Source organism: Daphnia magna, linkage group LG4, assembly GCF_020631705.1.
Source record: "Daphnia magna isolate NIES linkage group LG4, ASM2063170v1.1, whole genome shotgun sequence".
Lineage (NCBI taxonomy): Eukaryota > Metazoa > Arthropoda > Branchiopoda > Diplostraca > Daphniidae > Daphnia > Daphnia magna.
In genome coordinates this window covers 5,025,933-5,038,494 of record NC_059185.1, presented here as the reverse complement: position 1 = coordinate 5,038,494, position 12,562 = coordinate 5,025,933, and the positions used below count along the sequence as shown (strand labels likewise).

Genomic DNA, 12,562 nt, shown 5'->3' with positions numbered 1-12,562 from the left:
AATTACAATCATAGGTAATAACCATTATATTTTAACGTGTCAAATATGTAAAAAATTTTCGTTTATATTTTCAGACATTTCAATTCCTTTTTACGTTCCAACAGCTTGCATCAACAAGTCGTGTACGGCTCCAAATTCAATGCTGCTTAGCTGTTGACCGACAAAAGTCGCTGTTATAACCAAGGAAGGCCGATTTGATTTAAACACTACCGAATGTGTGTGTTGTGTCTGCAACGCATCTCGGATTGCCAGCAACGAAGATTGTTTGTGTTCCGGCTAGTGGCCCGGCTCATTATCAAATAATTCTTATTTCATCGAGGAAGATTTGCTTGGAATGTAGTACCATCTCAGACACAAAACCCCTGGGACCTCTGAACGGAAATTCATCGAAACTCTACATGAAATCTCCTTGGAAAACGATAGGGTGAGCCTCATATGCTATATACATATCAGATTTTCTGTACTTTCTACGTCTACAAATCCCCTCGTTTTCATATCTGCATGCATTGGGATGGATGTTGTAACTGACGGTCGGAACATATCCATTGCGGCTTTCACTTTCTGTTTTTCGATGCTGTTAGGCATAACATGTTTAGGAGTCCAGTTCCTTACTGGAGTAAGCAATTCTCCTGTTTGTTCTTCAAACAACCTTACGGCGAATTGTCCCGTAACAGGCTTCCCTTTTATTTCCAGCTTTCGCTCTAGTAATTGATTGCGGACATTTTTGGTTACGTGACAGTAATCGAAACTGAGAAAGAGAGGGCGGTACACCATAGGTATCGAAGAGATCTCCTCTTCATTATATTGTTGTACAGGGTGGCGAATCACGTGATGAAGAGTACCTCCGTTCATTCTCTTGAACATGTTGGTATTGACAGCCAAGTTGTCGGTGACTAACCGTTCAATTTTGAATCCGCAGCCGCATCCCTCAACATCCTTTATAACCTGAATTGTAAGAGCTTCTTGTTCTTTGGCTGTCAGCTGATTCACGAGAAAATAGGCTACAGGAATCTTATAGTACGTGTTAAGTCCAACTAGAATGTAGCCTAGCATCTTGGTTGCTAGCTTGGTGGAGTCGTTTGGGTCTATTATGCCACCCATGTCGACTTTCTCCACAAATTTATCAAGTTGTGGGATGTACTCTTCTCCAGGGCCGATGGTCATTTCATCCAAGCCCAAGGAACAATGCTTTTCCATTTCCGATAGGTTTTCCCCTTCCGACTTTAAACGCTTCTTTACAAGTGAGCATACCCCGGTCTTTAAAGTTGACTTTCCGGTGTAAGCCTTGAGAGTTTGTCTACACGGCAGATGAATAATTCCTGATTTTCGCATAAATTCGTAAGCCCCTGGAGCCTGTGCATGGAAAATTATGCAGTGGGCAATAGTGATTTAGTGATTTATGTCCAGCGAGCGCCTTGTAATTGCTCATAATTGTTTATTTGGTCCAGCAGGAAAATTTCTCCTTTCCCCCCGTTGAAAGCGTTGATTAGCATCCGCGAAAGGTTTTTGCGAATTTTGGTTGGAACGCTATTCCTTTCTTTTTCCAGTTCACCAACTTTGTCTTTCAATTTAATGGTTTTCTTCTTTTCCCTTCTAAGCAACCAAAGAAAATTTTCATGTCTTATTTTTCTTTGCTTTTCAGAACATAGGAAAGAGCGGGTGTTCCCTACCGCACGGCCAGATGCTTGATTCCTTGGCAAACATCTACCCAGTCGACGCGCGTGTGTTCCAGCCGGAGAAATGGGTCTAACCGGAATAACAGGTCTAGCCTGAGAAATAGGGTTTAAAGGTGAAACTGGGGAATCCGGAAAAACAGGTGCAGCCGTACATATGGGACCATCAAGAGAAACGGATCTAGCAGGAGAAACGAGGCCAACGGGAGTAACCGTCGAAGTAGCCGGAAAAATGGATCTTGCCGGAGAAACGGATCTTGCCGGAGAAACGGATCTAGCTGGAGAAGTGAGGCCAACTGTAGCAACAGCCGGAGAAGCGAACGTATCCGAAGTAACAGCTGGTGTAGCCGGAGAAGGAGATCTAACCGGAGTAACAGCCGGTGTAGCCGGAGTAACTAAGGTAGCTGGATAAATTGATCTATCCGGTGACAAGGGAACCGTAACTGTAAGCACAGTATTTTTCTTCTTAGGTGGATTAAATGCCGCATTGTGATTGGCTGAGTAATTGCGTTTCCGCTCCGAAATTTCATCTACTACACAGATGAAGACAACATGATTAGTAGGGTATGGTAAAAATCACAGACGTATGACTATTGTACGTCTCATTAATTAAATTTTAAAATTAGGCAAATGAGACGATTCAAAACAATATCAGTGTCGCGTTCTGTCACTCAATGTAAGGAACACTGCCTGGCTTCAGGAGTCACATGGACGTTTTCGGATCGGCAATCCCAAATTTGAAAACCATGCCTGACTAGCTGCCCACCGTTTTTCAAATGTTGTCAACTTCAATATTCGCGTTCCTCCAAAAGTCTCGTAATTTCCATTTTTCATGGTCTTTCTCAATAAATGTATACATTACTTATAATAAACTTACTCGATTTTACTTCAAATGTGTCTGGTACCACATCACTTTTTAAACGCAAGGAAGATAGCCCCCACTCTCGATATTTGGATGCAGAGAAATGAGCACCACAAACACAGTTTTTAGACAAAGGTGCCTCACTATCTTTAAAACCTTCTTTCAAACCTTGTTGTCTTAAAATAGTGATCCACCTGTCCCGCAAAATCTCATTCGACGGAAAAACATGGAACGAAACAGTTTTTTTACTGCTGTTAGCGCAGCCTCGCACTACGCAACTTTGAGTGACAATTCTAGACTGAAACACGTGCTGACGGGATTCACGATCCTTTCTTTAATTCCCATCCCGTAATTAAGTTTCCCTACCTTTTGCATATCCGTTTATGTGTGTGTAACTGCATGTGACAAGATTTCTAAATTTTTAAATGGAATACCACATTAGAATATCAACCGAATAAATTTATATTTTAATGATAACGTTTTTAGAAACAATATAAAAAATGTAAAATTTTCGATTTCCCTATTTTTAATTTTTTTTAATTTTTTATTTTTATACATTATTACGGGTGGTAATATCGAGCGCTAGATGGCATCGTCGTATCCTCCCTCTCCTGATTGGATCTGATCAGCACGTGGTTAGAATGGATTCTGATTGGATCTTGCAAGAAAATTTGGCCCCGCCTCTCCCCTTCATGGAGGACCATACAAGTTTACTGGCCTTAACCATTTAGTAGGCCATGCGGGAAGATGGCATCGGACATAAGAACATCCGAAAGGACTTGTTTTGGCTATAAATAAGACATTGTAAGAAAACTAAACATACCCGAGTCGGGATTCGTACCCAGGTCTCCAGCATCATAGTGGGACACTATGACCATTCTCCCATCCGACTCACATTAATTTTAACTACACTTTGTTACGAGATCAAAATATTATGAGATACTTGTGAAATGTTTGCTGCTGGCGATGCCCAACAGCTGTCTCATCCCTGAGGGTATATATGTATATATACTGAAGGACTATAACAATTTTTATCCCTGAGGGTATATATGTATATATACTGAAGGACTATAACAATTAGGGTGTGGGGTATAGGGGGTAGGGTAGTAGTAGTAGATCTCAGAAGGTTTAATGTCCATTATGTATTTCCATATACGTTTCTTTCCTGAATGACCAATCGTCCCCAAATTTTGTACAAAATTCTGTCAAAATTTGATACGTGGTATAGTAGCTTTTCCATTTGATTCTATTACAGTTTTAAAAAATTAATTTGCGTAATTGTTACCTAGCTGGTTGCCGAATCCTAGGCAGTGAATTTGATTTTGTTTGCGTAACCTTACAACTGTTAATGCATTGCAGTCAGTGCAGAAGGCTGTATAACAGTCACTAAACAGTAAGTGTTTTCTTTAACAAAATGTTTTAAGCAGTAGATTTTTATATATTTTTTATATTGCAGTAGTAAACATGCTGCCAGAACGGAGACTATGAAGAAGAAAGTTACACAGCGGCGACAAGATAAGTAATTTTAGATGCTATATTTACATGTATGTGTTTGATAGCTCAGCGGTAAGGTGTTGGGCTCATAACACCAAGATCAATGGATCAATACTCTTTGAAACACAAAATTTATTTAGTTTTTTCCTTTTTATGCGTATATTTTGTTAAATTTTTAAGTCGCTTAGTATATCTTAAACTTAAACTATCCTATTAAGTAATATTTATATGGTTACATTCCCTGAAATTGCTTTTACAAGACAATTCAATTTGTTGTCTATTTTTGAGGAAAAATCTTCATCTAATTCACGATTGCATTCTCATTTTTTTTTTATTAGTCCCCATGTTGCTAATTCCGGACAGTATACTGCTGCAGATGATGTTAAATTAAACTGCTATTCATACTAGTCGCATTATGCCAAAAACAGCGTAGTGGTAAGGTGTTGCGCTGGCATCATTAAGTTTAATTGTTCAATACTCATGCGGAAATAAAACATTTTTTCTTCAAATGTCATTGTTTTTCTAATTTTTGGAAAAATTTTTTAAGTCGCTTAATACGTCTTAATTACATTATCCTTTTAGACAATTTTTTTTCAAAAAAATTGCCCGAAGGACATTACCGAAGGAATCTTGTATATGCTTGTTATATGCTTAGTACAATTTTTAAAACTTGCATAGACTTGTATTATTTTCATTCTATTATTTATATTTTGCTGTTCTTGTTACACTACGAATCGCTCATACAAATTCTCGAGCACATCGATATAAAAAAATGTAAATGAAATCGTAAAACCTAACTCCTCGTTTGAAACATATTTTTTTTTAAATAAAATGCCAAGTGTTTGTCTTGAACCAGCCCCCCCCCCCCAAATCCAAGCTAGTCCTTCCGTGTGCCTATCCAAGCACGTTGTGGTAGAAAATTGAAGTCCCCCTTAATTTTAAACAAAATTTGTTTTGTCATTCAAAAACAAAACATTAAAAAATCTTCTTGGCTGTTGAATGGACGTCCGTAGAATCATATTTTTGAACATTCATTTGCACTTCAATTCTTACTATCCGACGGACATCCCTAGAACTACTCATAGAGTACATGGATATCAAACGGATGTTCGGCCATGAATCGAACATCCGACGGCAGAAGTGTGATATGTGGGCTCGGAGGGAATTGCCTCACGGCATGCACGCCGATGCCATCAGAAAACTATACCGCTTTGCTACGGCAAAATAGTACGTAAAAATTTTTATAACCTTCGAATTACTGTTAATTTTTCTCTTTTGTTAGTCGCCAGGGAGAATCCCTGTATAAAGATGCCAAAATGGCAAATGACGAGACACAGTTGGAGCATATTGTAGCGTTCACGCACAGGGTCTCGAAACGATGAAAAAACAACAGAAAAATACCGGTATTTTAACCCGCTCCCCTGTTTTGGCCACAAAGAAAAACCCAAACAGAAAATCGAAAAATATGCAAATAGACCACCGAAAGAGAAGCGTTTTTTACCCCTTTTTTCTGTTTCATACAATACTATCAGCTGTTTTTTAAGGATAGGTCTATATTGCGTCACCTTAAGAAACGGCTAAGGAAATGGCGTAAGAAACGGCTTCATCGGAACGATCTTGCCTTATACCTCCCTTATTTTTCTTATATACCGCAAGCCCGTATTACCTCTATCTCTGCCTTCTGTTATTGTTTTTTACAGGGAGGTTGTAGGCCCTACCCCCCACTTTTCATGAAAAAAACGCCACTCTTCCTATCCTTCTACTGAAACCACGATATCCGAAAAGAAGCGGCCAATTCTCTTTGTGTTTAGGTGAGAACCGAATTCAAAAACAGAAATTTCGGTTTTCAAAGTATCTGAAACAGAATGGTCAGAGAAACAGATATTTTTCCGAGGATTGGGTCCCTGTTCACGCATCGTTGTAAGAGAACTCTCGCCATCCGTTATAACTGTAACGGATAGACAAACGACCGACGGAAGTGTCATTCGAGTGTCATCCGATTGCTGATGCATTGGATTCACCGGCTGACCCTTTCCCACGCCTGTAAGACTATAAATGGGACTGTAGTGTAGACCTTCGGGGCCAGTATTTAGATAGAACCGTTATGTTTACTTTGTGTAGTGTTTGAGTGTTAAAGAGATAGAATACACCGATATTGATTCACCGAACCCATCGGCGATAACTCGTTACATGGTGGAGATGCAGGGTAGACCTTCCTGGTAAAATAAGGTAAGATCATTGTGCTTGATTCTGAGTTGTTAGGGGACGAAGTGAGAGAGTAAGAAACTAGGAGGCAGGTGCTGTTGAGAGGTCTTTGGAAGGTGTGACCAGCGGGTATTGGTACCTTAAATTGCTTGGGTATAGGACCACAGCCCTGGCCGAGCTTCTTATTCGTTTAAACGTCTACAACTCGGGTAAGAGAGCAGATCTTGTCTTGTTTTACGCGGGTTAAAATAGGTCTACAGGGGGGTTTGTCGATCCTGAATGATCGGGTGTAGATGAGTACTGGTCCACTGCGGCAAAGTAAACGGTTAAGGAGGATTGCAGCGTCACCCGAGGGCGAAGTAAGGGAACGTAGGGGGGCCAACGTAACGAAAGCTCAAACGGAAGTTACGACCAAAGTTTGTGTTAGTACTGGGACGCAAACCTCTCTAGCGATTAGCAAACCGCCCCGAGCCTCGTAGCTGAATCAGGGAATCCGGTTGGGAGTTCTGGAAAGAGGGCGAATCGGGGTGCAATTATCGGAAGTTCTTGCTACAGCGGAGACCGAGAGACAGCGGTCTAGGAGAACGGACGGTCGTAGATCCAGACGACTCAGGAGAAGAGGCGGGCGCAAGAGAGCGATCCGCTACCTATCCACCCCTGCCAGGAAGTAGGGCCGAGAGTAGGCTTAACTTGGTGGAAGCCGGGATAGAAGGGGCCTACTACAGGGAATCACTGCAGTGGGATTCCGGTGACCTACGAGAGGACGCGGTAGAGCTCAGAGCGACTTCCGAGCCGGAAGAGGGCACCAGTCAGGAGGGCTCGGGTAGGCACGGTTGGAGAAGCCGACCCAAATCCTCGAGAGAGTCATCACTTGCAGAGTCGGTAGACGAAGAGGAGCCTGCGAGTGAGTCGGTAGACGAAGAGGAGCCTGCGAGTGAGTCGGTAGACGAAGAGGAGCCTGCGAGTGAGTCGGTAGACGAAGAGGAGCCTGCGAGTGAGTCGGTAGACGAAGAGGAGCTTGCGAGTGAGTCGTAGGCAGTTCAGCGGGTTCTCGGGCCGCGTCACTAGTAGTCATGGCACAACGACCACCTGCCCCCCAATTGAAATACCGGGCTCCTCCGATCTTCTACGGGAGGAAGGATGAGGATGCAGTGGATTGGCTAGAGCGTTATGAGAGTACGGCTCTCTATAACCGTTGGGGAGCAGCTGAAATGGCCGAGAATTTTGGGATGCAGCTGGATGGAGCAGCTAGGAAATGGTTTCTCTGCTCGGGAGCCCCGGTGGTGTGGCGGGATACACCGGCAGTGGCAGCAGCACCGGGGGTGGTGGCTGTGCCTAGGGTGGACGGACTACGAACGAGATTTCTTCGCGCCTTTCAGCCACAACATTATGGCCGCTATCAAAAGGCAAAGTTACGACAGCGGAAGCAGGGGATAGACGAATCAGGGGTGGAATCCTTCTACGACGTCATTGATTTGTGTCGGAGGGTAGACCCAGGGATGTTGGAAGAGGCGAAAGTGGATTATCTGTTTCGTGGTTTAAAGCCTACCCTTGTTGAGAAGATCTGGGTGACTAGCCCGAGAACTACGGCGGAATTCTTGACTGCGGTGCAGCTGCACACGGAAGCGTCGGAGTTAGCTATTCGACCAGAATGGGCTGTGAGCGTGTTGGGACCAATGAAGGGGTTACCTCCTCCAAAGGAGGAAGCTGGGACTGAGTTGAGAGACCTGGTATTGGAATTGAAAGATGAGATCGCCGAGTTAAAACGCGTGTCAAAATCTCCCAGGCCGGAGGGCGGACGGGGAAACTCGGAGCGAACTCAAAATAATGTGTCGTTCGCATCTCGGACTTCGGATGGGAAGCCTATCTATCATAATTGTGCCAAAGCGGGGCACATTGCTCGTTTCTGTAGAGCGGATAAGGGCCAAGACCAGAAAAGTACGGCCCCGAAAGAAGATGGGAAGGGCGGTCAGCGGAGTGATCGTCGAGACGAGGGAGAGAACAGATGGAGAAACGATCGGCTCAAGGAAGATGGAAAGGCTTTGCAGACTAGGCGACGGGACTCCGAAGAAGATGACCGGAATACCGTAGGCATGGTGTCGGCCGACGAAGACGACTCAGGAGAGGCGGCTGTACTGCTTATCGACTCTTCCCGCCTGATAACTGAAGAGGTAGTGTGCCGAGGAATAAGGATCAAGGCCGTGATTGACACCGGAGCGGTGGTATCGGGGGCGTCTCCGAGCTTGCAAGAGAAATTAGGAGCTCGTCGAATGGGATGGGACGGACCGTCTGTAGTCATGGTAAACGGCCAGAGAGCTTCCCCGCTAGGAGCCCTCGAGCTAGAAATCGAGCATAGAGGAATGAAGGCCAGTGGAAAAGTAATTCTATTGGAAATGAGAGGGATCGAGTTACTACTGGGCAACGATTTTTTGAGCCAGTTCAAGCGGCTTCAAATAAATTACGTCCCAAATGGCGCTGAATTATTGCTCGGAGAGTTACCCGTGAACGTAATCGAAGAACAGGAGGCCGTGAAAGCACCTAGATTGGTCACAAAGACGGGTAGAATGCTTCCGCCCAGAGCCATTGTTCCGGTGGAGATAGAAACCACGACTCTCAATGAAGCAACGTGGATGATTGAACCTTCAGAACATCTGGCTCAAACCAAGGGGCTGACGGCGGGTAAAGTGCTGGTGTCTTCGGATCAACCGTTAGGACAAGTGTTGGTGTTTAACTTAACCAATCGGCGCGCCTATCTAAGAGAGGGAACCGTTTTGGGGCAGATGGAGGCTGTGGAACCCTCCATTGTCGCAGTGGATGAGGGGGAAACGCCAGATTCACTGGGCAACGATGTTGGGGAGGACTCAGCTGAGTCAATAAGCGACCCAGATTCTATGCCGAGAGTGACCTCGATTCCTAGTCAAGATTTTCGGGCTCAAGTAGCATCGACGCTTCCCCCTGCTGATGTGGAGAAGATGGTTGAGCTACTCGAGGAATTTGACACTAGTTTTGTGTTGAAGGAGGGAGAACTGGGGGTGTGCAAGATTGCAGAGCATCGCATAAATATTGGTACAGCTACGCCGGTACATCAGTCTCCCTACAAGAGTGCTTGGAAAGAGAGGGCTATTGTGCAGAAACAAGTGGACGAAATGCTGAGCAGAAGTGTAATTGAACGTTCAACTAGCCCGTGGGCATCACCTGTGGTCTTAGTGAAGAAAAAGGATGGAAGTTGGCGTTTTTGTGTGGACTATCGCCGCCTCAACGCCATATCCGTAAAAGATGTTTACCCGTTGCCGAGGATCGAAGAGACGCTGTCTCGGATGGGGAACGCTAGCATCTTCTCGACGCTGGATCTGGAGAGTGGGTACTGGCAAGTACCACTAAACGAAGGGGATAAAGTCAAGACGGCGTTTGTCACCCCCGACGGACTTTATCAGTTTCTTGTCATGCCCTTCGGGTTGGCCTCCGCACCGGGGACATTCCAACGCATGATGGATTTGGTTTTAACCGGTCTGAGATGGACGATTTGTCTCTTTTACCTGGACGACATCATCATCTACGCGGCTGATGCGGAGGAACACTTGGTGCGAGTGCGACAAGTGTTGACCGCCCTGCGGAAGGCCGGGTTGAAAATTAAGTTGGTGAAGTGTCAGTTTGGGGCCAGCGAAGTAAAGGCTTTGGGCCACGTCATTAGTGGGGACTGAGTTAGGCCTGACCCAGAAAAAATTAATGCGGTCGCAAACTTCCCTTCTCCGTCGACCCTGTGTAAGCCAGGTGAACAGTTGAAGTGCGTACGTAGCTTTGTGGGAATTTGCTCGTATTATCGCCGGTTCATTCCTCAGTTTGCACACACAGCCAAACCCCTGACGGACATGTTTAAAAAGGGTGGTTGCTTCGTGTGGGAAGAGTTGCAAGAAGTCAGTTTTGAGCTGATGAAGCAGGCGCTAGTGAGTGCGGCCACTTTGGCCTATCCCGATTTTACAAGGCCGTTCGAGATACACCCTGACGCCTGTGACTACGGTTTAGGAGCGGTGTTACTACAACGCGTAAATAACATTGAGAGGCCCCTGGCCTACGCGAGTCACCTCTTGTCTCCAAGTGAGTCGAATTACTCGATCACGGAGAAAGAGTGTCTCGCTTTGGTTTGGGCCGTGAAGAAATTTCGGACTTACATATAGGGCATGGATACTTTGGTGGTGACCGATCATCACGATCTGTGTTGGTTACTCACCAAGAAGGATCTAGCCGGACGTTTAGCTCGCTGGAGTCTACAGCTACAGGAATTCCTACTACGGATCATACACCGAAATGGAAGACTTCATACGGATGCAGATGCGTTTTCCCGCTATCCGATCGACGCACCGCAGGAGCTCGACGAACAGCTGTATTGTACTCTAGCTGCCTTCAGTATTGACACTGAAAGTAAGAGTGAGTTTCAGCAAGCGCAGCAAGTGGAGTGGGACCAAGTCTTCGCGGGTCTGGAGAAAGGAAGAAAATACAGCCAGTATCGCCTTAAGGACGGTCTGCTGTTCCAGACCAAGGTCGTTGACGACGGCCTCCTACTAAGGCTGTGTGTGCCTCAATCCTTTAAAAACGAGGTAATGCGCTCTTGCCATCATGACATTACCGCCGGCCACCTAGGTGTCACTCGTACTCTTGACAAAGTGAGGGGTAGATACTACTGGTGAGCCTTGGCCGAGGACGTGCGTAATTTTGTGCGGGCGTGTCGGGAGTGCCAGTCCCGAAAACCAGTCTACCAGCGACCAGCGGGGTTTATGGAAATTCAAAGAAGTGAACGTCCATTCGAGAGACTGGGAATGGATATTCTGGGACCTTTTCCACTGTCCAAGAGTAGGAATAAAATTATTGTGGTAGCCGTAGATTACGTCACCAAATGGGTGGAGACTCGAGCTCTACCTTCAGCAGATGCGTCGGAGGTAGCAGATTTCTTGGTGAAATTTGTGTTGTTAAGACATGGAGCTCCATGCCAGTTGACGACCGACCAGGGACGTTGCTTCACCGCTGAGGTACCTCAAAAGGTGTTGCAGGCCCTGGAGACGAACCATCGTACGACAACGGCTTATCGTCCCCAGGCAAATGGTTTGGTGGAAAGGTTGAACCACACCCTAGCTGACATGCTGTCCATGTATGTTAGCTCCGACCATAAGGATTGGGACGAGTCGTTACCTTTGGTAACGTTCGCTTACAACACCAGCCGTCATGAAAGTACGGGACGAACTCCATTCTACCTGGTGTATGGAAGGGAAGCTGTTCTCCCCATCGATGGCGCTCTGAACGCGGATCCGAATTTGGTACCTCCACCTAACCGGGATCCGTCCGAATGGGCGGTGAAACGTCTTTAACAGGCCCGATTGGAAGTGCAGGCTCGCGCTGCTGCTGTGCAGCAGAAGCAGAAAAAAGTTTACAATGAGGGCCGGAGGGAGGCGACGACATATCTACCTGGAGAAGAGGTACTGATCTACAAACCTATCAGAAAGGTAGGAAAATCTGAGAAGCCTTTGCATCGTTGGCTGGGACCGTACACGGGCGTACGACAGACCACTCCTAGTAACTACGAGCTGCGGCTGGGACGAACGTTTAAAACCGAAATCGTTCATGTGGAACGAATGAAACCGTTCGTCGATTGCGTTAGCATTCCGCCGCCGGAACGAGAAGCTGCCGTTGGGAGCTCATCAGGAGTCCGTGGACCTGAACCGAGAGGAGTAAACCGGAACTCTCCGGCTGACACTCCCGCTGCACGTGATGGGCCGTCACATGCTACAGCCATCGCACCCGAAGGCGTCGGCCTTCGACGCTCGACGAGAATACTGGCACCGAGGAAAACATTCTTACTTGCTTTCCCGTTGATGTTTTTGCTTACCGTAATGTCAGGTCCGGGTCCGGTAGCTGCCAGCGAGATTGTCGCTTATCAAGGGGTGATCTTCAAGTCGGAAGGAGACTTAGCCTTTTCCGACTCGGAGTGGGTTGTAGTGACAGATTTTACGTTTGATCCAGTGGACCAAGTGGTAAAATCGTTATACAAGTGGTTACCCATTCGAGTGAATGCCATGTCCGATCACTACGACGGAGTTAAATCACAGTTTAAACAGGCATTGCAACAACATGTGAAAGAACGGGCACAAGAAGAATTGTTGAAATTGCGGAAGGTTCATCAGCGCTGGAATGAACTAAAAACAGCTGTCGGTGTGCAAGACTCCAGAGTGAAACGTGGCCTAGTGGATGGAGGAGGTCGACTTCTTAACTGGCTTTTCGGGGCGAAGAAGATCTCGAACACGTGAACGGCCGGATCAATAAGCTTTCGACCGAGACA

The 12,562-nt window shown here is 45.9% G+C and overlaps 1 protein-coding gene across 1 annotated transcript; it reads right to left on the bottom strand.

The window, feature by feature from the left end:
• Positions 1 to 438: 438 nt before the first annotated feature.
• Positions 439 to 1,197, bottom strand: LOC116933657. Its single transcript, XM_032941388.2, has one exon. The coding sequence runs from the start codon at positions 1,195 to 1,197 to the stop codon at positions 439 to 441; it is 759 nt and encodes a 252-aa protein (XP_032797279.2).
• Between the last annotated feature and the right edge of the window lie 11,365 nt (positions 1,198 to 12,562).

What these genes read in the sequence shown, in the direction of transcription:
- LOC116933657 (XM_032941388.2), bottom strand. Translation starts at nt 1,197, where the DNA reads ATGGAAAAGCATTGTTCCTTGGGCTTGGATGAAATGACCATCGGCCCT.